This window comes from Oncorhynchus kisutch, linkage group LG4 (genome assembly GCF_002021735.2).
Source record: "Oncorhynchus kisutch isolate 150728-3 linkage group LG4, Okis_V2, whole genome shotgun sequence".
NCBI classification, from domain to species: domain Eukaryota; kingdom Metazoa; phylum Chordata; class Actinopteri; order Salmoniformes; family Salmonidae; genus Oncorhynchus; species Oncorhynchus kisutch.
Window position 1 is genome coordinate 26,901,877 of NC_034177.2, and position 25,647 is coordinate 26,927,523.

Here is a 25,647-nt window from a genome sequence, read left to right on the forward strand (position 1 = left end):
TTCTTAACTGACTTGCGTAGTTCATGTTAAATCAAATAAGTCTTAATCCATTCCTTCGATGTACGTGTATTTTGGCTATATGTTGCGAAACTGTTAGATCTTACTGCACTGTCGGAGCTTGAAGCACAAGCATTTCGTTACACCCGCAATAACATCTGCTAAACACGTGACCAATAAAATTTGAAAGGGTGGGACCCTACCACTCAACACATCCTGTAATTCTTCTGACGTCAAGACGTTGCACACCAAAATACCTCTGCAGCTGCCACCACAACCTCAATTTTCTGCACCTTGATGTTCCATCCCTGCAATACAATTGATAACCATTGCTATAAATCTAATCTTACTGAAACATCACTTGTCCTATCGCTCTGTACTGGTACAGATCTACTACACGCCACTCCTCTCAGGATCCCTCCCCCTTGACCCATCTTCCTCAGCATGACAACTTCTGCACTATAACCCTGGAAACCTCAACCTGCCTCTCACCGGACATTTCGGATCCCCATTTCCCCACCCCAACAATTAACACGTACCACTACTTTCCCCAATGCTACACATTTGTCTCATGCCCATAAGCTTGACACCTGTAACGTAATGTATTCGGCACAAAGGTTCAAACAGGATTATATTCTATCACTTTGTCGGGCAAAGACTCAATATCAAAATGCAAAAGAACAGAACTCGTTTCACCACTCACTCCACGTCGCACCAAACACCAGGAATCTTCCCCCTTCAGTTGGTTAACTTTCACTGCTACCCCAGTAATCACTCCTTTCAATGGCGCACCTTTCTTGAAACAATTCATATCTTTTGTCCCCATTTGGAGCGCCTGCTCCTTCTGACCAGCAGAAAGTCTCGATCACTTCTGGTTACCCACACCACCAAAACGCTTTACACCCACAAATAGGTCAGCCGAAGGGCAAGGGTCCACTTATTCATCCTGACCTGAAAACGTCACCTCCAATTCACACTTTAATAAACCCTCCCCCATTTGACTCATGCTCACCCCCTTCCAACCTACCTCACCCTCTATTTTAGGTATACATCTCCTTATATGCCACTTGACATACATCTTGTTCTTGCAGTCAAGGATGCCATTTACCTGGCGGTCACAGTCAGCACGAACCCATCAGTGCATCCCACTTGGAATAGCGCTGCAGCATCTTTAGATTCTTTAGCAATAGCTTCCGCAACGCTTTTTCATGTTAAAGAGTTCTGGTTCCACCAAGGACTATAGCACTCAGCGATCATGCCTCATTTTCCAACAAGACCTTGCGCTTTGTAGTCGTCAGCTGTCACGCCATCTGCTGTGCTGGCTGGTTAAGGTGATCAAGCTTGCAATTGTGCCTCAACTTAACCAGTTTAGTAAAATGAAAAACTGGTTTCCTAGGAGTGTGCAATCGCTCTTTTTGGAGCACAGACAACATGATTGACCTCTTATGTCCCAAAGCCCAACTCCAGTAACCCAAGTTAGTCAAAGAAACTTGAATAAGTTAAATGCAATTTATTTCCTTACATTTGACAAACAAAAGCTATGCTCAAGATGATACAACTTCATAGTCATAGAGAATGGACTGCATTGTGATGTCATACACAGGCCTCACTGACAACAGCTGGTATCACAAGTCTTGCCCTTGCACACGCAGCCTGAGGCACACTTGCTGCAGCCGGAGGGACAGCAGTCGCAGCAACCTGATGGGCCGAAAAATAATCGATTAGTGATGACCAAAGACTATTTAGTTGCCACCTAATGAGGCAATTGAGATTAATTAGGTTTACCATGGGGCTTTAAAGTGCCACCAGCGATAAGAAAAATACTTTTGGCCTAATAACACTAGTTGGATTTAGAATAGAACCACTTACTTGCTTTCTTACAACTGGTGCATGCGCAGTTGGAGCACTTGCAGGATCCACCGCAGTTGCAAGATCCAGCTATAAATAAACAGTTGAGTTAGGTAATTGGTAATTAGCCTGTTAAGATTTTAGAAATACGCTTAAGGCGTATCCATAGCCTATAGTCTTGATAAATATACATAACTTACTTTTGGAGCATTCACAAGGATCCATTTTCCAGTTTTTGAGCTCCCTTCTTTATCCGAATGGATCGTAGTAGTTTGGCTGGGTGTCAGTGGTGTGTTGTCAGCTTTTAATTTCTAACTAGCTAGACTTCGACTTTATATCGTCCGGGGCAGACAGGTGCCGTGTGCAGAACAGAGTCGCGCGTTCACGCAGACAGATCATTAATAGGCTTGCTTGCACACGGTTTATTATCTAGCGCGAAAACATGCCCATCAAGGGAATAGTAGCCTATTGTTTCAATAGCCTACATAGCCTAATTACCATGTTGACAATTGATTCATTCAAATATGGCTACCCATTATGTTACTCTGCAAACATTTATTAGTATTTTTATTTATTTATGAATGCCTTCAAATAACCCACTGGGTCTGGACTTTCGTTAACGTTTAGTTACCAGATATTGTTATTTTACAGACACACTAAATGTATTGTTCAAATTCATGATGATTTAAAGTGTTATAGCCTATAGGCATATCTAATCTAGGACTAGTAGGCTATAGATTAGAATGAGAGAAATGTATGTAATTCTAGATGTAAACTTGTCGTGAATCATTTGAATGTATAGTGTTTATGACAAATAGATTTAAACGACGATTTAGGCTATAAATCACTACATTGTTGACTGGTTTTCGACTGGACAGTCATCGTTATTGTGCGCAGTGCACACGGTACACAACAGTTGGGCAATTGTTCTTTTGTCACTTTTCCGGGGGAATTTGCTGTCATTGGTGCTGTGTTGAGAGCTTCCATGTCCATGCTCCCCTTATTTGCACACGGGCAGCAGTCGTGAGCAACATTCGAATGAGAATGAATCACTTTGCGCTCGTCGACTGAGTGTTAGTATTTTTGCGCTCGTCGACTGAGTGTTAGTATTTTTCCAGAATCTCCTGCCTGAGTAATTGAGCTGTGTCATACCACAAACATTGTGCAATGTTAAACAAATAGTCACTGACAGTACCAGCTACAATTAATTACAAACGACCGTAATGAAAACAGTGATGCTACCAGAACTGTCATTGGCCTACAACAAGGATAGTCTATCATAAAAAAAAATATATTTCATCATATAAAATGAAGATATATTAACTTTTGTTAAAGTTAAGCATGTACTTTACCATAATATGAATCATAGTCAATACAGAAACATATAGTATAATGGAATATAATACATGTTTTCCCGGTGAGGAACTTGTTTTTTGGAGTAAAAATAATTTGAATGAAGCCTGTTTATTCAACGATTACTTCACAGCACTTTGTACTGTAGTGTTGTGCTCGCGATAAAGTGAGGGAGTTATTTTATGCTGACCAAGGTTGAACCGGGCAAAACCCCACACGTCATCGGGCGAAAGCGGGGAGGGAGGAGCGCCTTTCTCAAATCTGCTCCTTGCTCTGTCATTTTGTCAACAAGGCATCATGGTGTATCGTTCAGAAGCCTACAACATAGTTTTGTCCATGAAATACATGTTTGAATTTTCTAACTCGTTTTAATTGGGAATAAAGCTCAAAAGCAATCACTTTTGCATGTGAAACAGAATCCTACTCATTACTCCACGTGCTCCTAAATCACTTTGTTTTGAGCTGATTTCGCGTTCACATCACTGCGTTCACATCCTAATCGGAATTAGGAAACACGGAAAGTTCCGATTATCTGATTCGTTGAACGCGGCACGGTTTCAAAACGAACGCAATCAACTTTCATCCGGTGCAGAACACGCATACACGGACTCCCCCGGTGAGATTCATCGAACCCCCTCAGTGTTTATGCGGGGCACCTAGCTCATGTGCGGGAGGCAGCCCGGTTGCTGCCAACTTTCAGGCGGTGCAAAACACGCTTACACGAGCGCCCGGGCGAGATTAATCGAACCCCCTCAGTAAATTCAGAAGATTTGAGTGACAAGTAACGTCATTTGCAAGAGGGAAAGCATCTTGTTGCCTTGTATTCGGACGTTAGCATAGCATGCTTGTAGCTAGCTAACCCATAAACGTTGACAGTTAAAGACAGCTAAACATCGAGGACTTCGGTAAGATATCATCTCACTTTATCACATGTTCCATTCATATGCGTAAAATGCAATGCTTTTTATGTTGTTGAAAAATATCGTGTCTTGTTGCAGCTGGAAATGGTGGCTAGCATGTTAGCTAGTTAGCTAACGTTAACGTAGATAGCTGTGATGAGGTACAATCAATCTGACTGTTTTGTGCCAGTCGTGGATGTCTTCATGATTGGGAAAGTGAATTACTGAAATTTTGCGCTCGAGTACTAACATTATTTTAATTGGTCATAGCTATGCTATCTTTGTAGTTATCTGTTTATCTAATGTTGGCCATTTTTGAAGATAATGAGGAGCCAATGAACATAGCTAACTAGAGAGCAAACTACAGGGATTAGGTAGATGAAAAGCTTTGACAAGCTGCCCAGTGTTGCTAGGTAACGGGACACCCAGCGGGCGACGAGTAAGCTGTTTATAACATTAGGGTAGTTTGCAAGTATCTGCTAGATTGAAAGAGGGATACAACATCCTTGTTTCTCCAGCAGTAATGATTCGATTTCATACTCATCTCAAAACAAGCAACCAGCAGAACACACACACACCATATGTACCATGATTGGTTATTATTGTTGTAGGATTGTGCCACCATGTTGGTGCCTATATTCACCCTCAAGCTGAACCATAAAATCAACCCTCGCATGGTTACAATGGGCAAGTTTGATGGGATCCACCCATGCCTCACTGCAGCTACACAAGCAGGGAAGGTATGGCCTCACTCAGTTCTCTTTCATAGTTTCTCCATTTACATGTATGCATGAAGTATGCATTGAAGCATAGCACTCCAGTGAAGTTACTCAATCATCTCTCTTCCATCAGGTGTTCATCCATAACCCTCATACACGTGGCCAGCGGCAGGCAGCCCACCGTCTGAGTCAGAGTGCCCAGGATTCGGACATCTCTCTGCTCAATATCAACCAGGCTGTGAGCTGCCTGACAGCTGGCACACTAGGACCCAACACCACTGGAGACACGCTCCTCGTGGGCACCCAGACAAACCTGCTGGCTTATGACGTACATGACAATGCTGACATCTTCTACAGAGAGGTGAACCAAGGACAATACAAAGGACTGGACACAATGTTATAACATATCAATACAGCCTCATGATTATGTTGTAGCAGCAGTATTACATAAGCCATCTGCCTGCTGAATCATTAACTGAATACAAAGTTGCAAATGAAGATGTAATGTCCTTTTTCACATCATATTTTCTGTAGGTGACAGATGGGGCCAATGCCATTGTTTTAGGGAAATTGGGGAACATTGAGTCCCCCCTCGCCATCATCGGAGGAAACTGCGCTTTGCAAGGATTTGACTATGAGGGGAATGACCAGTTCTGGACGGTATGGCTCGCGTTCCTCTTACTCTCTTGATTATGTGAACTGTTGTGCAAAAATGAAATTGAAATAAAAAAAAATTTATGCAATAGAAAAGTGATAACTGTTGATGTCTGTTTCTATGGGTTCATTTTCAGGTCACAGGGGATAATGTGCGATCATTGGTGCTCTGTGATTTTACTGGTGATGGAAAAAATGAGGTGTTGCATTTAATTTTTTTATCCAAAGATGAAAGCAAATACTTTGCAATATAAAACTCAACAATTTCAGATGTTGTGTTATTAAATATATAGGCATATACTAGATCCTAAAATGGGTAATATATTGTGGGTTTTTTTGTCTGGTGTTTACAGCTTCTTGTCGGATCAGAGGACTTTGACATTAGGGTATTCAAAGAAGACGAACTTGTGTCTGAGATTGCTGAAAATGAGGTATTGCTCATCTTACATGAGGCCATGTTGTTTCTAATGCTATTTGATTATGTTTTATGATCTTGATGTTTATAGTACATTGTGTGTCAGCAAAGAGACAATGTATGCTGATTGCTCTCTCTTTGTGTCATTCAGACGGTTACCTCCCTCTGTCATATGCATGGCAGCAGGTTTGGTTATGCTCTGGCCAACGGCACTGTGGGTGTATATGACCGCACTGCCCGCTACTGGAGAATCAAGGTACTGCAAGTTTTGAATTGGCTGAATATTCGGTAGTTTTCTGTCTAAATGCATCCCTGTCACTTTACACAAAGCATATTAAACTTGCACCAGCTTTATGTTTAAAGATGTGCCAGTAAAGGTTACCCCTTCTCCCTGCAGTCTAAGAACCATGCAATGAGCATCCATGCATTTGACCTTAACGCTGACGGTGTTGTAGAACTCATCACAGGCTGGTCCAATGGAAAGGTAAACTACCTTGATGTGTCAGTCGATAATCAATTTAGCACCTATTTGTTAAAATGAGTACAGCGAAAATCAAGGAGAGTCTTCCAAAGTTCTGGAACTGGTTGGCACTTGGCACCAGCCTTTCCTCCAAGTGTAAGGAATGTTGTAAGTCCCCTTGATTTCACCATCATTTACAGATTGATGCACGGAGCGATCGAACAGGTGAAGTCATCTTCAAAGACAACTTCTCGTCCTCTGTGGCTGGAGTGGTGGAAGGGGACTATCGCATGGATGGACAGATACAGCTAATCTGTACCTCTGTGGAGGGAGAAGGTAAAGACATGTGGAACACCATGGCTATTGAATATTGTTTATTTGTGTGTATGTTTTCAGTAAGTGACATCCAATATGTTGTGTACTGGTTGTCAGTGCGTGGCTACCTGCCTGCCAGTAAGGAGATGAAGGGGAATCTGATGGACTCCAGTGTGGAGCAGGATCTGATCCGAGAGCTGAGTCAGCGCAGGCAGAACCTGCTACTGGAACTACGCAACTATGAGGAGAATGCCAAGGTTTCTAAGAACACACACTGACAAACACTTTCACAGAAAGAACTTTGAGGATAAAGCTACAACTAAACACACTTTTACGTTCATTGATGTGCTGAAGCTCTCTGAAGTTAATATTATAAGAATATAATGCTAAAGCCCACACGTACAAGCATACACCCACACCCCAGACCAACATTCAAAGACAAACTTTCTCAGTTACTGTGAGGAGAACACTACTATCCTCCCACCTCTTAACTCTGTACAGACTACACACCCATGGTGATTGTGTCATAGTGTAAAATACCTCTGTGTGACTGTGTCTCTGTAGCAGGCTGTCCCAGGAGCTTCAGAACGGGACACCCAGATGGGGGTGATACCAGCCAATACCCAGCTCCAGACTGTCCTCTCTGTCAGAGCTGCCACGGAGTCCCAGAGGTCACACATAGAGCTCAGCATCTCCACGCCCAATGGTAAACACCATCACCCCACACAGATACCCTCCTTACCATCTTCACGGACCACTAACACACTCATGTCCTAGATTTACATTGTCATCAATTCCCAGTAAGCAGCTCACTTACACAGAGGTAAAACCACACAGAAACTCACCAAGCTGACCAAACCTCAGCCTGTCCCACATTGAAACCAATGACTCTCACCATCCTATAATTCCAGAATTCTCAGCCTCGTGTATTTATTACTGCACTGTTGGAGCTAGGAACACAAGCATTTCGCTACACCTGCAATAACATCTGCTAAATATGTGTATGCGACCAGTAACGTGATGTTATTTGATTTTGATTTTGATTTGATGTGACTTACTGTGGTAAGTGGGCTGGGTACTGACCTCTTGGCATTCCTTCTACAGAGACCATAATTCGAGCCGTGCTGATTTTCGCAGAGGGAATTTTTGAGGGTGAAAGTCATGTGGTACATCCCAGTGCCCAGAATCTATGTGGTTCTATCTGTGTTCCCATCATTCCCCCCAAAGATATCCCTGTGGATCTACACATCAAAGCTTTTGTTGGCGGCAAGAGCAGGTACACATATTTCAATGATGAAAGAGACATAGATGTGTTAATGTATTGATTTGCCAATGAAATTCACTCTTATTATCCAAACGTTGTAGTTTCAGTGGAACTTTAGCTCTCTCCAATAAAAAACAACAACATTATTCTGTCAGTTGATTGTGCTTCTTCTGTTTCCTGCAGCAGTCAGTTCCACGTCTTTGAGATCACACGTCAGCTGCCTCGCTTCTCCATGTATGATCTTAATGTTGAGCCTGAGGCCCCCCAACCTACTGGGAAAGTTACCTTCACCATCAACGACAGGCCACAGAGAGTGAGCACAAACTCTATCGCTTTCTCTCACTTACTTTTACACACACACACACACACTTTCATGTGCTGTCATCTGTGGCGACTTCCGAGCCCTTCTGGCGTTCTGCTCCATAGTAATGTTACTGTCACTATCAAATGGCTGTATTCTCTGTCTTTAGGTGGTCATGTGGCTGAACCAGAACTTCCTTCTACTAGAGGGCATTGATACCCCAGACGTGACGTTCACCTCTCTACGTGGCGGAGGACTACTCACCATCAGCATGCTAAGCACTAGTGGAGAGGTATGTCTACATGTCCTAACACGTATCGCTGTGCACAGGATATCTCTAGTATTTCAAAATGGACCCTTCACCTGCCCTTTTCTTTACAATCAGATCACACTAAACACAGATGACATAGACCTGGCAGGGGATCTAGTCCAATCACTGGCCTCCTTCCTGGCCATAGAGGACCTACAGGCAGAGGCAGACTTCCCCACATACTTTGGGGAGCTGCGAACGACCCTAACTGAGGTAAACTCCCCACCTCAGCCTCCAAAACCAATAGTATTTATCTCATTACCAACCATTTCTCTCATTATTGTGTGTGGTAGGCCTAACATATTTTTGTAATCAATTGTTTTAACAGGTAGATGACTATCACTCTGTCCACCAAAAGCTGACGGCGGCCATAGCAGATCATTCTAATCACATCCGTAACATGCTGGTGCAGGCAGAGGACGCACGGCTCATGGGTGACATGTGAGTGACAACACACCAACCACCAGCTCCATGATTTTTCTGTAGGATTAATTTGCATGGCTCGATAAGGTGATAATGACCTGTTTTTCTTTTTAATCCCTTCATCTTTCTTTGTGCCTGACAGAAGGAACATGAAGAAGCGCTACATTGAGCTCTATGACCTGAACAGAGACCTGATCAATGAGTACAAGATCCGATCCAACAATCACAATGCTCTCCTCGCTTGCCTTAAGTCTGTCAACCAGGCCATTCAGAGGGCAGGGAGACTGAGAGGTGAGTAGGGGTTGATGGAGATTAGTGAAGCATCAGGTTTGAAGAGAATTTAATGTGTGTTTTAAAGGTTTCAGATCTCTGCTAACCTCTCTTCCTCTTTGTTTCTCTCAGTGGGAAAGCCAAAGAATCAGGTTATCACAGCCTGCCGAGACGCTATCAAAAACAACAATGTCAACGTCCTGTTCAAGATCATGAAAGCAGGCACAGCCTCTTCCTGAGGGCACCGCACTCTGGTTGCCTGAAATCCTGAAGGGATTGGAATCCCTGAGAGGCCAGTCTGGGGGAGCAATGGGGGGAGGCTTTACATGAGAGAAGAAAGACTAGTTCTCTAGTGGCTTGGCCAGAAGAAGAAACAGGCCTCACCTGGACCCCCAGGTGCCATTGGGCAGCAGTGATGTTTTAGAGGAGTCAGTGGTTGGAAGTAACTGTCAACTTGTATATGTTGTTTTGTAGCCAAAGAACTATACTTCTTGAATGTTAAATGGGACCAGCAGAGTGAGATACATGTTTACTTTTTGTAGATTGTAAATAGACAGGGAACTGTATTATGTGTGTGCAGAAAGAAATGTAACTAAATTAAATGACTGTCTTATAACTTAATGTTTCTGTGTTTTGAGTTTTTCTTTGTAGTATTTGTATTCAAGTCTCGTCGGTTAAATAAATATATTTCATGTCTGTCTCACCATGCGAAGTGAGTCCTGCTCCTAAATTGCAGCCATTTAAGACCGCTAAGTGCTAAAAGAACAGATTGTCCCATATTGCAACGATCACCACCATAAAAGTACACTGTCGGACAAATAAGTATGCTAGGTCTTCATCATTATGCCCCCTTCCCCTTCCTCCAAATTCTTGGGAGTCTGTCTCCAGTTGCTTAGCTGTTAGCTGAACCTGCGACTCCCACACGTGTCACGTGGCCAGTGTAAAGAACACGGTTAAAACGGTGTCGTGCCAGTTTTGCACATTTCTCCAAAAGTTAACTCCTTCTTACAGAGCCTCCAAACCAAGTATGTCTGTATTCATTTAATGTGTTTTCTCTCAATTTTAAACCTCGTTTATGTTGGACCCAGGTTGGACCCCAGCTTTCCTACAGTCTGAGACTGCAGATTTCATACAGAAACCAGATGTTCCCGGGTTTGGCAGTGGAGCTATATAATTGCTTTGGTGACTTTAATCTGTCGTGGTAAGTATGATGACTGATGTGCAGGATACTTTGTACACATACTGTATACTGATTACAATACAAACGCGGTTATTCAATATAGGGCTCCCTGTGATATGCAAATATGCAACAGTCTGGCAATTACATGTAAATGTGATGCGACATGTTAGGATATATAATATATGCAACACAATTATTCCTTTGAGGGTAAAAGCATGTGCAAAATGCGTAATATACGTTTAGTTGTTTTGTTCAAAGATGCATTTTTTCAAGCTATAAACTGCATGGTTAACCGATAAGTTACATTTATGAAGGATATTAATATGAGCATTACGTTAGGAACACTATGTTCTAATGAACACAGGACATGTTTTTCTATTTAGGAATCGTATGTAAAGTTTAAACATAAGATCCGACACGCCCCCTCCTATATGGGCTACGTCCTATAAGAGGGAATGTCAATGTAGTCATTCTTCGAAATGTTTTGCAACATTTTATTTTAAAAACACCCCACTTTGATGGAGCACAGCTACAGAAGTGACTTTTTTGTAGCAGGTTAGGAGAGCGTTTTATCTAACCCTAACCTTACCCAATTTCCTAACCTTAACCTAATTATCCTAAACTGCTACGTTATTTCTCCTAACCAGCTTCATAAATTCTCCCAACCTGCTACGAAAACGTAATTTCCGGTGGTAGCTGTATTGAAAGTGGCGTGTTTTTAGGGAATCACGTTTTTCCATTGCTTCTTCTGAGGTGTCATTTGAATGCTAGACAACTGGGAGATGGTCTGGGTCCGTTTTCCCAAACGTATTTTAAGGCTAAATTCATCGTTAGAACTTTCGTAGGAACATCGTCAAATCCGTTTCCCAAAACCATCCATCAGTAAAGTTACTCTTGAAAACGCTCGTTATTTAACGACTGTCTCAGAACAGTCGTAGAACAGCTAAGTGGGTCCGCCATTAGATGTTTTTTTGTCCTTCCGCCTCACTTTATACACAGAAGATCTCCGCTAAACAAAATCCAGATGTTTATTTGTCTTTCTGTGACTACAGATAACTTTAAAGAGACTGTGACTACAAATATAAGGTTTCCAATTTCTTTGCAATTGTTACTAAATGCGAAGGATACAAATGTGATTAAATGAAAATCGCGGTGTCTATTCGAATACAGATTGGCTACGTATACCAATATGCTGTTTTTCAATTATATTAAAATAAATGTCATGTTTATTCAATTTAGTTTTATTTATCTATTTGTACGTTACTGTCTGTAATTTTTGCCTCAATATATTTAATGATGTGGAACCTCTTGATTTAGTGCATTATTTTAGGGTGAGCATTAGAATAAGCTGCCGCAATATTTGTAGCCATAGGTGATATCTCTCTAGGAGCTGATTTGTAGGTAAGATTTGAAAGGGAGACTACTGATCCGAGAGCAGCGCTGCCTTTCTTGCGAGCGTATCAGAATCGACATATGCCTCAGACGCAATTAGTGAATGTTCTCTCTGCATGTTGTTTTGGTAAACACATGTTACAGCTTCGGCTTTTGTACAAAATATGCATAATTAAAACACTCCTAAACCTAAATTCAATCGTAATCGGGAAACCGTAGGGTGCGTGTCTGCTATAGGAAGATTTATTCTTGCAAATAGTTCTGGGAATTTGGGGAAATTAGTTTGAACGATTGCAACTGCAGAGATCATTTATTAATAATAACTTAAATGAAAAACAGAAAATAAATTATACAATGTAAATAACTAAATATAAAAGTAAAATATAAAATGTACTTTTGTTCCTCTCCTTTTATGTTTAATACTCATGTGATATATCTTCATATCAAGGAGCAGAGCCTGCTGATGAGATGGGATGGAATGAGTGTCATGGACTAAAGGGAAAACCCCTCACATACTGCAGGAGAAACATCAAGACTGCAGAGTGTTGGGTTACGGAGAATAAATCGTCAGGACCTCAGGATCATAACTGTTCCCTGTCATTATGTTCACTCAATGAATGGAAAACATCCGGAAAACCTTTGCATGGATGATCAGTATTATGAAATCCTCCCAGGATGCTGTGTCACGCTTTCTGATCTCAGATCCTGAGGGAGAGGAAAATAAAGATCAATGGGAAAAGAGTGGTAAATAAAATCAGAGGGAAATAGGTTCAGTCAGACACAATGAGGAGAATTCATATAAAAGATGTTCTGTGCACCCTGCTCATGCTGGGGCTACTCTGTCTGATGTTGTATGCCCATCAAGGCTTCACTTCCACCTGGGACACCTGGCAGATAGAGCAGGGCTGTACAAGCTCCCGCGCTCTTTTAGGGCCCCCACCAGAGAGCCATGTAACTAAACAGGTCCCTTCTACGCCCCCAGACAAGACAAAGTGCCTTCCGCATCAGTCCCATTCTAAGTCTCAGACATACCCCAAGTCCAAACTTCAGTCTAAATCCAAACCTCAGGCCAAGAACAAATCTAAGTCAAAGAAAGATGAGGGGACAAAGGCTGTTCCGGTTTTACCCACACAACCACCTTTTGACTTTGAGGGTTACCTGAGGGATAAAGACAACCGGGACTTCATACTGCTGATGGACCAGCTAGGGAAGTGCTCAGGCGAGCCCTACATGCTCATTGCTATCAAGTCAGTAGTGGCAGACTTTGAAAGGAGACAGGTAGTGCGGCGCACCTGGGGAAGAGAGGGTGTTCTCCAGGATGGGCAGACAGTAAAGACTGTATTCCTCCTTGGGGTGCCCAGGAACAAGACCGCCCTGCCTTTCTGGGACCGGCTCCTTGCCTACGAGAGCCACACCTTTGGGGACATTCTCCTCTGGGACTTTGATGACACATTTTTCAACTTGACACTTAAAGAGACCCACTTCCTCCAGTGGGTGAATGACAGCTGCTCCAATGTCCAGTTCATCTTCAAAGGTGACGCTGATGTCTATGTGAATATTGAGAACATTCTGGAGATGGTGAAGGGTCAGAAGCCTGATAAGGACCTCTTTGTGGGTGATATAATCCACCATGCCCGCCCCATCCGCCGGCGCAGCAGCAAGTACTTTGTGCCTAAGTTTGTGTACGGCCAGACAATGTATCCGTCATATGCTGGAGGGGGAGGCTTTGTGATGTCTGGTCACACCGCCAGGCGGCTGAGTGAAGCGTGTCAGCAGGTAGAACTATTCCCTATTGACGATGTGTTCTTAGGCATGTGCTTACAGAGAATTGGAGTGAAACCGTCACACCATGAGGGTTTTCGTACGTTTGGCATTGTGCGCCCCTCTGCTGCTCCCCACCTCCAGGTGTTTGACCCTTGTTTCTACAGGGAGCTGATGGTGGTACACAGCCTGACAGTGCCACAGATCTGGCTCATGTGGAACCTGCTGCATGACCCCCAACTGAGCTGTCACAGTAACCCAACCCCCACCCTGTGGCCCTTCAAGTGGAGGGGCAAGGTACTCGGGACAACAGGACAAAAGGACTCGGAGACTACAGTGGAACAGGACTATGATGTTAAAGCGTTTGTAAAGCATTGAGGGGTTTGGTTTAAGTTGATCAGAGGGACTACACTGTGAAAGCCATTGGGATATGGAAGCTGTGATTGAATGTTTGCTAGTTATTTTGAGGTTTTTGCTTAAAAGTTTACAGCCATTGTAAATGTACTCCTTTTCTAAGAAAGAAAACATGTTATCTTTTTCATTAACATCCTGGATGTAAAACCAGTCTGTATACTGGTGGTAATGTTTAAAATATCCCTGCTCCATTTAGGTACAGTATGACTGAATTCATTTTTGTATTTTATTGCACAGAGCCTCAATAAGGTCAATATTGACTGAAGCATGTGCCAGGTTGATTTTGTGAAATTGAATGTACATTACAGTGTTGTCAATTATGAATCGTTGTGTGTGATAACACATCATATTACACCTATACGTAGACTTGAAAGGGAAGTTAGGGGAGGCAAAGCTCAATGCATCAACTGTATAGGACACATCACTGCACTTTATACTCCTCTGTAAACTGGTCATCTCTGTACACCTGTCGCAAGATCCACTGGTTGATGCTTATTTATAAAACCCTCTTAGGCCTCACTCCCCCCTCCACATACAACGCCCGTTGCAAATACATCCCTGGTTCGCTCCTCTTTTCAGTTCGCTGCAGCTAGCGACAGGAACACGCTGCAACAAACACTCAAACTGGACAGTTTTATCTCAATCTCTTCATTCAACGACTCAAACATGGACACCCTTACTGACAGTTGTGGCTGCTTTACGTGATGTATTCTTGTCTCTACCTTCTTGCCCTTTGTGCTGTTATCTGTACCCAATAATGTTTGTACCATGTTGTTATGTTGTGTTGCTACCCTGCTGTGTTGTTGTCTTAGGTCTCTATGTAGTGTTGTGTGTTTTGTCCTATATTTATATTTTATTTTTTATATTTTTTAAATACCAGGCCCCCGTCCCCGCAGGAGGCCTTTTGCCTATTGGTAGGCCGTCATTGTAAATAAGAATTTGTTCTTAACTGACTTGCCTAGTTAAATAAAGGTTCAATCAAAAAATAACTGTAGCTGTGGTAGGAAGTCCCCAAGGGACCTCTTTATAGTTCCACACTCTGGGGGAACTTTCCTAGAAATGTTCCAGCAGAGGTATGAACACAAAGAAACAGTTCACACCTTATGTGCACAGCACCTCTTTTTTTAAATTCATAATTAGACACTGAAGACGACAATCACCAAGCAACAAACCAAAGCTCAGAGTAAAGCCTGAACATGAGTGGGTGGGTGGTGTGCTATCATTTACAATACTTCTGATAATCAGAAATCATACATGGTGTTCCTTTTTAAACTTGTATGTTCAGCTATACCTCCAACTGTAGTCCAAATGCTTTCTTTACACGACATGCTGTTGATATGAAAATAGAAAGCAATCAATTAACACTGAAATTGTCCCTGGTGGAAAAACTACATGTACTGCTTTTTCTTGCTCTTAGTAAATAAATAAAACAATACTTTTTGTGTCATATTTATTACATCCATTTGTTCATATCCTTTTTGTACACACAGTAACAGGATTATTTTTAATTAACAGAATTCATAATGAGCAGTGTTATAAAATTATAAATGTTGAGTTTCAGTAGATTTAATGAGGAGCTCATCTAAATTTATCACAGCAATCTTGCATCGTTTCAGTCGGAAGCATTGTGCAAGCTTTAAGCAGACCGTTCTGATTCACAGCAGTAATGGTTATTGCTTTCTATGACATGCTTGATAATGTTGATCTATACATGTTCTTTATTGTACAGAAGTAAAGGTATCCAAAATATAAAACACCACATTCCAATGAATTTGATTCACAAGTTTAATTAAGGAGAATTCCCATTTCCAGAAATGGGTTAACTGTACTGAATCCACCAAAAATAATTACTTTGGGGGAGGAGGATAACACACAATATAAAGGGAGACAATACATAGAATTAATACGAGTATTACACTAAACTGAAGTTGTCCATTTCTAATCTTAAGGACAACCATTCATTCATTCCAATGGAAAAATAGGATTACCTCAGAGGAAATAAAATAGCTAAAACCAACTGATGAAAATTAAGCATTCACTTGCTCCTGGCATTAAAAAAATATCTGATATGTCCACCTGAGATTGGGCAAGCACAGCCCAGCACACTAGCTACTCACTCTCAGCAGTAACATTCCAGAAACATCACTGCAACATTGGTGGTGTTGCATTTGTTTTCTCGCTCAAAGCTGAGTGTGCATTGTATTTGAATTCCAACACAACCAGTCTGTGTATCCATCTCAGGTCATGAAGGGCTGGCCAGTGAGTGCTCAAACTGATGTTATAGCCATTGTCTTGCTGTGAGATGTTCAGAGTGATATACATGTTTCTGTGTCCTGCAACGATAACATAAGACCAGACAAAACAATGTATTGTGTACTGTGCAAATCTGCCAATCAGAATACCAGGGGGATATGTGATGAGGATGACAGCGATGCCCTTCATGACTGAGCTCAGGACCTCTACATCAAGGGCTCTATTCAATCCATATCGAGAAAGTTGAGTTACAGAGTAATTGAAAATGAATTACCTTTACATTTATCATGCTAGCTGTAACACTTCAGCGATACAGATTGAATAGTGACCCAAGTCTTTAATCTACTCTTTACTGTTATGTTTTCTGGAGCAAGAGGACAATGATGACTATGGGTGACAGTCAGCCAACCATGTTAACTTTTCATGCTCAAGTCATACACAATGCAGTTCTATAGCCTAGTTTAATTTACAGAGAGAAGTCAAGACAGGCTTGGTGGGAGATGAGGCACAACTTTAACAAGCCATTCTACCCTTTTCTTTTATTCAACTTGCACAAAGCAAGGGATAAAATTAAAAACAACAGTACAGGGCTTCCCCCCCCATCGCAACTTGTGAAACAAGTCAATGTAACAGAATGAACAATGCCCATGTAATAAGCCTGCATCACACGCTGTAAAGCTGAGGCCTGGAGGGCTGGTCTGACAGGGGCTGACATGATGGCAGATAGATACACAAGATGGGAGGAGGACACACACTTATAAGCCTCAGTCACACCTCTGATCTAGCACCAGAACACGATCAACCCACTGTAACACTGATCACACACACATCCAGGGGTTCTAAACATCAAAGACTGTACAGGGCTCCCTTCCCTATCCAACAGTAACCCCTCCTTGTCTCGGCTTTAGCCCATCTTCAGCATCTCTCTCTAGTACTAAGTGGTTAAAGCTGAACTAGAGAGATGAATGAACCCTCCAGGCCCAGGGCTTAGGAGCGCCACTGTTCACTCCACTAGGGAGAGACATCAAACAGAATTCCTAAGTAATACAAGTGTCACGTCTGGTGTGTGCTCTGACCTTAAAACAATTCAGACCCACATTGTACCATTAGCTTAAAATGACAAAAAAAAGAGCACACTATTTACAAATCTGTACAAAACACCAGAAGAGACTGCTGCTGCACATAGTCCCAAATCTACCTGCTACACATAGGGAGGAGTCTCAGGAGACTAAAAACTGAATGATAAAATATCTGCATTAAAAAGCACAAATAATAAAGATTATATACTCAAGAAGTACTTAGGAGAGATTAAGATTATGGGTCAGGGGCCTACAATTTAAAAAAAATATTGTTTAGGAGGGAATGTCTGCTCTTCTTAGGAAAAGGTCCAATTTTGACAAACTAAAATGTCTGGATAACTTAAAACATGCTGAACCATCTTTGGCAAAACTTTTGGCAATTTAACACTTTTTTTAAAATTAAGAATGATAGCAATGATGAAGTAAATCTGAGGGAATCATTTGGGTATCTCCTGTGAAGAGAGAGAGATGGAGGGGGAAAGAGAGAAATCATGAGATAGCATGGGGAGGAAGGCAGTAAAGACAGGGGTAGCAGTGGACAGTGGAGGGGATAGTGTACATGTGGAAGGAAAGGAAGTCAGTCAGGGGATAGAGGAGCTGGAGCCTTTCTTCTGCCATCACTAATAGAAATAAAATGCACAATACTCCTCACTGGATAGGAAACAACAAGAAAGTAAATAGGGTGTATCTTAGTGCAAATGTTCAAATGTTTCCATCGGTCCTGGCAAATAAACACAAAACAAACAAACTAACTACATATGCAGTTAGTGATTTACGGCCTTGCAATAGGAGGTGGCTTATGCTGAGGACTTGTTCATGACATGAGTGTATGAATGTGTTTGTGTGGTGTATGTGGACCAGTATATGTGTGTCTGTGTTTGATCATGTGCCAAGACAGTTCCCCCTCAAAGCATGCAGAGCACTAGGACCCTCCATGGGGAGGCCAGTTTGTGCTAGTCATCTTTTACCACTCTCCTTTTAAAAACAACAACTTCTCTATTCATGCAATTGTCTGTGTGCATGCATGTTTGTTTCTGTAACTGTCTGTGTATGTAATGGTGTACTTGTTATGCTAGTGCTGCAGATATGAGATGAGCCTGCATCCATATGCATGTGTATTAACAGGTAACATGAACATATAGTGGAGAAAGGATTGAAATGATTTTGGTATCAGTTTCTGATATATGTGTGCATGTCAAGCATGTATTAAGTCATTTTAAAAACTGTAACATGCACGCAGGTGCTCATTTGTGTATGCAGGTGAGCATGTGTTTGTGCATGCCGGCATACAAATGTGCATTGATGAAACACATCTAATGAGTGTTTTGATGAAACACATCTAATGAGTGTTTTGATGATGAAGACCATTGGGACAGGGTAAGTCAGAGGTGGGAGGGGGGTGGGATGAAGACTGACGTAAGGCTCCTAGCAGGCCTCTGGATGAGGTGCCTGTCAGAGTGGGGCAGATGGGTCCAGAGGAGCTCCTCTCTGGTGTGAACATGGCAGTGGGTGAGAGATTGAGTGAGACAGAGTACACTGCTCTGATCAGCCTAGGGGTACTGTGGTGTGGCCTGGAGGAGGGGAGAGACAGCCCTCAGGCCAAGCCTGGGTTGGCAGTAAGATGCTGTTCAGTGGGCGCTGGCCTCGGCTCGGACCCGGCTGCTGGGTCTGGGGGCACCGTACAGAGTCACTGAAGCTATGTGGTTGTTCTGCATCACCTGGGACGAAAAGTTTGCACAGTTAGGACACAGAGTTTACATACAGGCCTTTGTACTACTCAACCTAATGCCATCATCACTCACGACTCAGGAAACACACCAAGTTCTTACCTCAAAGATCATTCGCTGTAGTCCAAAACAGAACGTAGAGCCGAAGGGATTGGTATTATTTGCCGAGGATGACCTGCGAGACAGAAAACATGAACACCTTTTTGGTAACTGCAGAGCCAGCAGTCAGTGAAAACACTTCAGCGGAAAGTAGTCATGTATATTCTAACCCAGGCATCTCTTACCTGTGGAGCACGACAGGCTTCTCCATGGGGTGTCCAAGAAGCTCCTGAATCTGATCCCACTAAGGGAGACACAACCATAGTGAGTCAGGAGAACACAAAGCTTCTATGAAGTCACAGATACCTATAAAGTTTAAACATTGTTGCTTGTGTGGTGTTTTTCACAACTCTTTATCAAAAATATACAGTATGTTGTAGGAAAACATTCAGTTAGGCAAAGACTGACCTTGCTGTAGGTAGTGAGAATGCAGTCCTCCCACTGAGCATCAGCAGCTTCTGAAAGACACAGACAAGATTACATGAGGAGACTTGACATAGGTCAGAGAGGAGACAGGCAGAGTACAAAAGGAGCACCAAAAAACTCAGGAAATACAATACAAAAGCTGATTAGAAACTCACCTTTCTTAATGACAAGTGGAATCTTGAAATCGCATCGATGATATCTAGTATTGAGAGATTTTACATGTTACTGAGTGGGGAGCCGTTCAGTCCTGCGACTACATTACTTCAACCACTAAAGAGTTAATAGCCTCTTATGGCTCTACTGCAAATCATTCATTCAAATGAATCATATGTCTGAACATTGCATATTTGAGCCAAGGGCCAATAAAGTGCCAGTCTTAACTGAGGCAGAGAGACTTACATGTTGAAATTGTAATGACCAGGGAAGTTGGTATGGAGGACAAACTTCTTCACCAGGTGTGTGGTGGAATCAAAGAGTATGTCCTGGAACGACAGGAAGAGGGAACAATCAGAGGTCAAAACTGCACATTGAGCTTTAATGTCAACATAAAAAGCCCTCTCTTTACCCCCCCCCCCAAATACAATACCAAGACCTACCACCCCCAGGGTGAAGTAGTTGAAGAAGTAGTCATTGCATTTGGACGGGACCTGCTTGTGAGGCGACGGAGAGTGGATCTTCATCTGAAACAGGAAACCAAAACATGAAGAGAGCTTGTTTATAAACAGAGAGCAGCAAGTCAAGTCTGAGAAAAGGGGGTCAGGGTAAAAGAGGGAGACAGGGAAGAGAGTTAAGGGCCATACCTTGTCCTCTGACTTGTAGAAGACCTTGTGTGGGGAGCCTAGAGCGCTCAGCACATCTTGACAGGAGTCTCCAAAGTAGATGTTCCTCTCCACAGCACGCACCTTGGCATCAGCCATCACCCCCGGCCCGCAGCCTGACAACAGGACACAAGTATACTCATTATCCAAGCTGAATATGACCTGATGTTGCAAGACTGTTGGAGCACATAATTTCATTACGAATGCATACAATACATCAAACCAGAGACAACAAAAACAGCTGGTCAAAAGACACACGTCTAAACACTGGATGATGGATTCCAAGAGACTTTCAGATGACTTAACATATTTTGATAGCCCTCTTCCCATCTACTAAAGGGCGTAGAGTACATAGTGTACATGGCTCCTCCTGTAGGTTATTTAGCTCAGCCTCTCCAGGGGAGGGGCCTGTCAGAGGTGATATCTGGTGATGAGGGCTTTACATATGGACTGGAGAGGGCATGGAATTGAGGGACTTGCAGGAAAGCACTATTCTGTATCTCCAGCAGGAGGCTCTATTACAGTCCTAACAACAGAGCTGGAGGAAGGAATTAATTAAAGGAAGGGAGAGAAGACTAGCCTGATCCAATTAGAATTGTGGATGGATTGAGCTACGGAAAAAGAACACCTACGTCCTCCAGTCCCGTCAGTGGCATGTGTTCAGAGAGCCTCAAAATGAATATCAACCCGAACAGAATTAGCTTCAATTACACAGTTCTGATGGTGTTGTACTCATAGACATGAGTGGGTTGAGATGGCCCTTTGCTATGTACCTGCAGTGAGGATGCGAAGTCTCAGACCAAGTGGTCCCGCACCATTCTTCAGCACGTCCACACACTCTGCATACACGTTGCCAAGGAAACAGGCAAGGGGCATCACTGGAGCCCTGAGGAGCGACAGAGTGAGTCACAGCCATGTTTTTTTCTGCAATCCAAGATCACACATCTCGCAATACTTTTAAACCTAACCATATTCAAAGGAGAAGATGGTGTTAGTTGAAGCATTTCCATTGGAGTAAACAAGCTCACCAAACACACAGTATCTTCCCCTTCACCTTATACTCCACCTGCTTCCTCAATCTCCCCATAAACTTGCCATGCTCATACATTATTCCAGGTGTGCTTGTGAATACATTATGTTCTTACTTGGTGTCCTGTAGGTTGTTCCCAGTATAGATGTACATCCGTTTCACTGTGGCCCCGTGCGGAATCTGCAGGGAGGCCAAGCCATGGGCAAAGTTAGGCTGTCAAAGCAAAACAACTGGGAGTAGATTGGCGTGTGCATTTCAACAGCTCACATTCAACATATAGAGACACAAGCACTCACATCAACAGCTTTATACTGTAGCAATGCACTTTCACAAAAAAATACATACTAAGCAATTTTTTGGGGAAGATTTATTTTGTATTTCCAGCATTATCAAATGCTTCAAAACCAAATACTCATGCATCATATTGGTGATGTAGCAATTAGTTTGTTAATTCCCATGGGGTCAAAATGAGACACAGGGGTTTTCATTACTTAACAAATAATCCAAGCCAAAAAGACTAGTACTTTATCTGGTTAACAAGGTCTATTACGGGTTTGTCAGCCAGGTAAAGTCAATTTGAAAAAATAGATGAGGGAAACTCTTAAGGGTACAACAAGAAGAGCAAGTTACGGAATACATTTGCAGTGTGGTAGATACTGTATGTCAAACAGGGTTTATAAGGAAATTATAAAGCCAGTCAGATAAAAACAGCATACTAGGGATAAATACAACAGGAACAGGTAATAGTCTCACCTCATACTTGGGAGCTTCATTCCATGAGTCAAGCTGGAAGGAGAAGGAGAGTCCCCGAAAGTTCAAGTGGAACAGTTGCTCTGCAGCATTGTATACTGTGGAGTGAGGAAAACATGGTCAAACACAAGCCTACCTTGCAGCATTCTACAGTACTATCAATAAGAAACCAAGTTGTATCTGCTGATTGGTGAGTGTCTTTCCCTTACCTCCAGGGTGTGTGGCACCAAAGGACTGGTCAATCTGCTCTATAGTGGGTGCTATAGCCTGAGTGTTGAAATGTACTCCACTGCAAGACAATGACACCATTTAGGCATAGATACTATTGCAATATATAACCAAAAGTATGTGGACACCTGCTCATCGAACATCTCATTCCAAAATCATGGGCATTAATATGGAGTTGGTCACCAGTTTGCTGCTATAAAAGCCTCCACTCTTCTGGGAAGGCTTTCCCCTAAATATTGGAACATTGTTGCGGGGACTTGCTTCCATTTAGCCACAAGAGCATTAGTGAGGTCGGCACTGATGTTGGGTGATTAGACCTGGCTCGAAGTTGGCGTTCCAATTCATCCCAAAGGTGTTCGATGGAGTTAAGGGCTCTGTGCAGGCCAGTCAAGTTCTTCCACACCGATCTCAACAAACCATTTCTGTATGGACCTCGCTTTGTGCACGGGGGCATTGTCATGCTGAAACAGGAAAGGGCCTTCCCCAAACTGTTGCCACAAAGTTGGAAGCACAGAATTGTCACTGTATGCTGTAGCATTCAGATTTCCCTTCACTGGAAGTAAGTGGCCTAGCCCGAACCAGGTAGGGCAGGTAGCGTTCTTCTGGCATCCGCCAAATACAGATTAATCTGTCGGACTGCCAGTTGGTGAAGCGTTATTCATCACGCCAAAGAACGCGTTTCCACTGCTCCAAAGTCCAATGGCGGCGAGTTTTACACCACTCCAGCCGACGCTTAGCATTGTGATCTGAGGCTTGCGTGCTTCAGGAGGCAGTTTGGAACTCGATAGTGAGTGTTGCAACCGAGGGCTGACGATTTTTATGCACTAAGCGCTTCAGCACTCGGCGGTCTCACTCTGTGAGCTTGTGTGGCCTACCACTTCACAGCTGAGCCGTTGTGGCTCCTATTTCCACTTCACAATAACAGCACTTACAGTTGACTGGGGCAGCTCTAGCATGGCAGAAATCTGACAGACTGACTTGTTGGAAAGGTGGCATCCTATGACAGTGCCACATTGAAAGACACTGAGCTCTTCCATTCTACTGCCAAAGTGTTTCGATGGAGATTGCATGGCTGTGTGCTAGATTTGATATACCTGTCAGCAACGGGTGTGGCTGAAATAGCCGAGTCCACTAATTTGAAGTGCCACTAATTTAATACTTTTGTATATGTAGTAGCACAAAGTTCCACATCCAACATAAGATGAACAATGTGCAAAACAAACTATTCTCACAGTAAAATAAACAATTCCAGTCTGACAAATTCCCACCTCGCTCACATATACATTTGTTAATACTCACACAGCTATTCACACTAGGAACAGATGATCACTCACCAGTATTTCAATTTCACTTTGCTCAAGTCGTATACTTCAATCACCTAAACATTACAGCAACAAGAGACGTGATTAGTGTTCAACATACAGTATTTACTGAATGAAGTCTAAAGTCACGAGAGCACCCCTCCCTCACCTTCAGTCTCTGGTTACAGGCATCAAACAGCAGTTTCATTCCATCCTGAGTCAAGTTGAGTATGAGGTCATGACTGAGTGGCATCTAGAAACACAGAAAGATAACATGTAATTACAGAGTACAGTCAACCAAGAATCTGTCACATTAATCTGACAGCCCACACCCTACATCATATCAAAGAGCAGTCATCTCATCTCTTACTTGTTCACTGTAGAGAACCTGGACATTCTTGATGATGCGGCAGTGTTTCTGTAAAATGGAAATGGCCTGGGCCAATGGCATCCCTGTGACAAAAAGATGGAGAAGATACGAGATAGATTTAGTCCGCATTTACAAATTACAAACAAATATGTCAAATAACGGACAGGGAAAACATTTAGGGTGTGTGGTCGGATGAAGAAATACCAAATAACCTATTATCTTCTGAGTCGCTTACCTAATGCGAATTCCCATTGCTCATGTCCTAAAGATCTTTCAGGAACAACTTCCAGATCCAGCATTGGCAAGTAGGGAGAAGGATTTTCAAGGAGGTTCTGTGCCTGTGCCAGAACTGGACCGTTCTTTAATATTAGACTGCCTGATCCTTCTCTTCTTAAATCACTCCTTTTCAATTGCACGGTTTCTACACAACATGAAGCTATTAACACAATAAAATAATACTTAATTCATAGGCATACACAATACGGGTTTACATAAAACACCCTGAAATATATTGACAGTGGGACAAATGACACCTTCTCAGAGGCCAAGACACTCTAACACTTAGTTACGACACATTGCTGTTACCATACTTTTGGACCAGCGATCCTTGCTGACAACGTTGGCATTCAGGAATTGCGCAACAAACTTGCTAATTTGCACACAAAGCTAACTGAGAATTACAGGTTGGTGGCTGACATATAACTCTACCAACAGGTCGCAGTTGAGCTAACTGAGTGATGTGCAAATGACGGTCACACCACAACAACTAGCTAGCTAGCTAGTCTGAAATCTTTCCACACTCGTCACTATCTAAACAGCTCTGTTGTCTCGCCTCTGATTAGACAACTCAGGAGCTTGACAACAATTATCGGCGACTTGTAGCTATGCTAGCTAGCTCTCCTGTATAGTTATTGTTATCAAAATCCACGCACAATTATAAATAAATATAAAACGATGTTCAAAAAGAAGAAACCAAATACTGCAATTCTGTCTGACAAAACAAAAACAAAGAACGTCTCAAACCCGTTGACTGACGTTACGTTGCTGTTTTCTTTCTTCCCGAGGATTCAACAGCAATCTAGCTAGCTATGAATTGAAATTGTAACAGTGAGTCACTTTGATCATTTTCATAACATCACTAATAATTAAATGTCCATTGAATTCCTTTTTTCGTTTGTTGTGTCTTTATCGTGAATTGAAGAGAAAGGAATATAAACACTTCACAAACAACGGCAACTTCCAACAAAACACCACCACTATCAGCTGATTATTCAACTTCCTGTGTGTCGTGAAGAAACAGCCACTTCCTGGTCAGCTGACCAACATATTTCTTCAAAATATGTTTTTCTCGCTTATCATGTTTAAATTATAGGCTATAATACCTATGTGAACATGTCTATGTTTGCACATTTCTATAATTAGTGCAATTAACACGAATAATTTCTCATCAAACTGTATGCTAATCAAAAACTTGTCTATGGCCAGGCTATATACATTGTGCAATTTAAGTACTATTCATTAATATTCAGATACAGTATAAAACTAAACTATTCGACTTAAATGCTTATTATGCTGACTTCAATGAGCATAC

The 25,647-nt window shown here is 42.3% G+C and overlaps 3 protein-coding genes and 1 long non-coding RNA gene across 7 annotated transcripts; 2 read left to right on the forward strand and 2 right to left on the reverse strand.

The window, feature by feature from the left end:
* Positions 1-1,492: 1,492 nt before the first annotated feature.
* LOC109888650 (uncharacterized) lies at positions 1,493-2,216 on the reverse strand. Its single transcript, XR_002255172.2, has 3 exons — positions 2,046-2,216; positions 1,867-1,935; positions 1,493-1,695 (listed from the first exon to the last, which is right to left on the reverse strand). It is a non-coding gene; the product is annotated as an uncharacterized LOC109888650 (long non-coding RNA).
* Positions 2,217-3,419: 1,203 nt separating this feature from the next.
* On the forward strand, positions 3,420-9,849 carry LOC109889320 (Bardet-Biedl syndrome 2 protein homolog). Of its 2 annotated transcripts, none has more exons than XM_020480673.2 (18): positions 3,420-4,103; positions 4,709-4,837; positions 4,950-5,177; positions 5,351-5,476; positions 5,608-5,670; positions 5,824-5,901; positions 6,037-6,141; positions 6,283-6,369; positions 6,546-6,681; positions 6,778-6,917; positions 7,225-7,366; positions 7,765-7,936; positions 8,108-8,237; positions 8,395-8,517; positions 8,611-8,748; positions 8,864-8,976; positions 9,101-9,249; positions 9,361-9,849. In XM_020480673.2, the coding sequence occupies exons 2-18, from the start codon at positions 4,721-4,723 to the stop codon at positions 9,465-9,467; spliced, it is 2,154 nt and encodes a 717-aa protein (XP_020336262.1). In that variant the 5' UTR covers positions 3,420-4,103; positions 4,709-4,720; the 3' UTR covers positions 9,468-9,849. The 2 variants fall into 2 exon arrangements, with proteins under 2 accessions (XP_020336262.1, XP_031678580.1); XM_031822720.1 differs by having other exon boundaries at positions 3,503-4,103; positions 8,111-8,237.
* Positions 9,850-10,202: 353 nt separating this feature from the next.
* Positions 10,203-14,633, forward strand: LOC109888651 (UDP-GlcNAc:betaGal beta-1,3-N-acetylglucosaminyltransferase 9-like). The gene is made up of 2 exons (XM_020479817.2): positions 10,203-10,429; positions 12,249-14,633. The coding sequence occupies exon 2, from the start codon at positions 12,584-12,586 to the stop codon at positions 13,937-13,939; it is 1,356 nt and encodes a 451-aa protein (XP_020335406.1). The 5' UTR covers positions 10,203-10,429; positions 12,249-12,583; the 3' UTR covers positions 13,940-14,633.
* Positions 14,634-15,410: 777 nt separating this feature from the next.
* On the reverse strand, positions 15,411-25,341 carry LOC109889321 (UPF0183 protein C16orf70 homolog). 3 transcript variants are annotated; one of them, XM_031822721.1, is made up of 16 exons: positions 24,292-25,341; positions 24,057-24,139; positions 23,856-23,939; positions 23,720-23,763; positions 22,367-22,446; positions 22,161-22,255; positions 21,523-21,620; positions 21,151-21,263; positions 20,360-20,493; positions 20,156-20,239; positions 19,959-20,041; positions 19,715-19,758; positions 19,542-19,591; positions 19,319-19,377; positions 19,137-19,209; positions 15,411-19,025 (listed from the first exon to the last, which is right to left on the reverse strand). In XM_031822721.1, exons 1-16 carry the CDS (start codon positions 24,353-24,355, stop codon positions 18,936-18,938), a joined length of 1,278 nt encoding a protein of 425 aa, XP_031678581.1. In that variant the 5' UTR covers positions 24,356-25,341; the 3' UTR covers positions 15,411-18,935. The 3 variants fall into 3 exon arrangements, with proteins under 3 accessions (XP_031678581.1, XP_020336266.1, XP_031678582.1); XM_020480677.2 differs by having other exon boundaries at positions 21,523-21,587; positions 24,292-25,326; XM_031822722.1 differs by having other exon boundaries at positions 19,542-19,588; positions 24,292-25,326.
* Between the last annotated feature and the right edge of the window lie 306 nt (positions 25,342-25,647).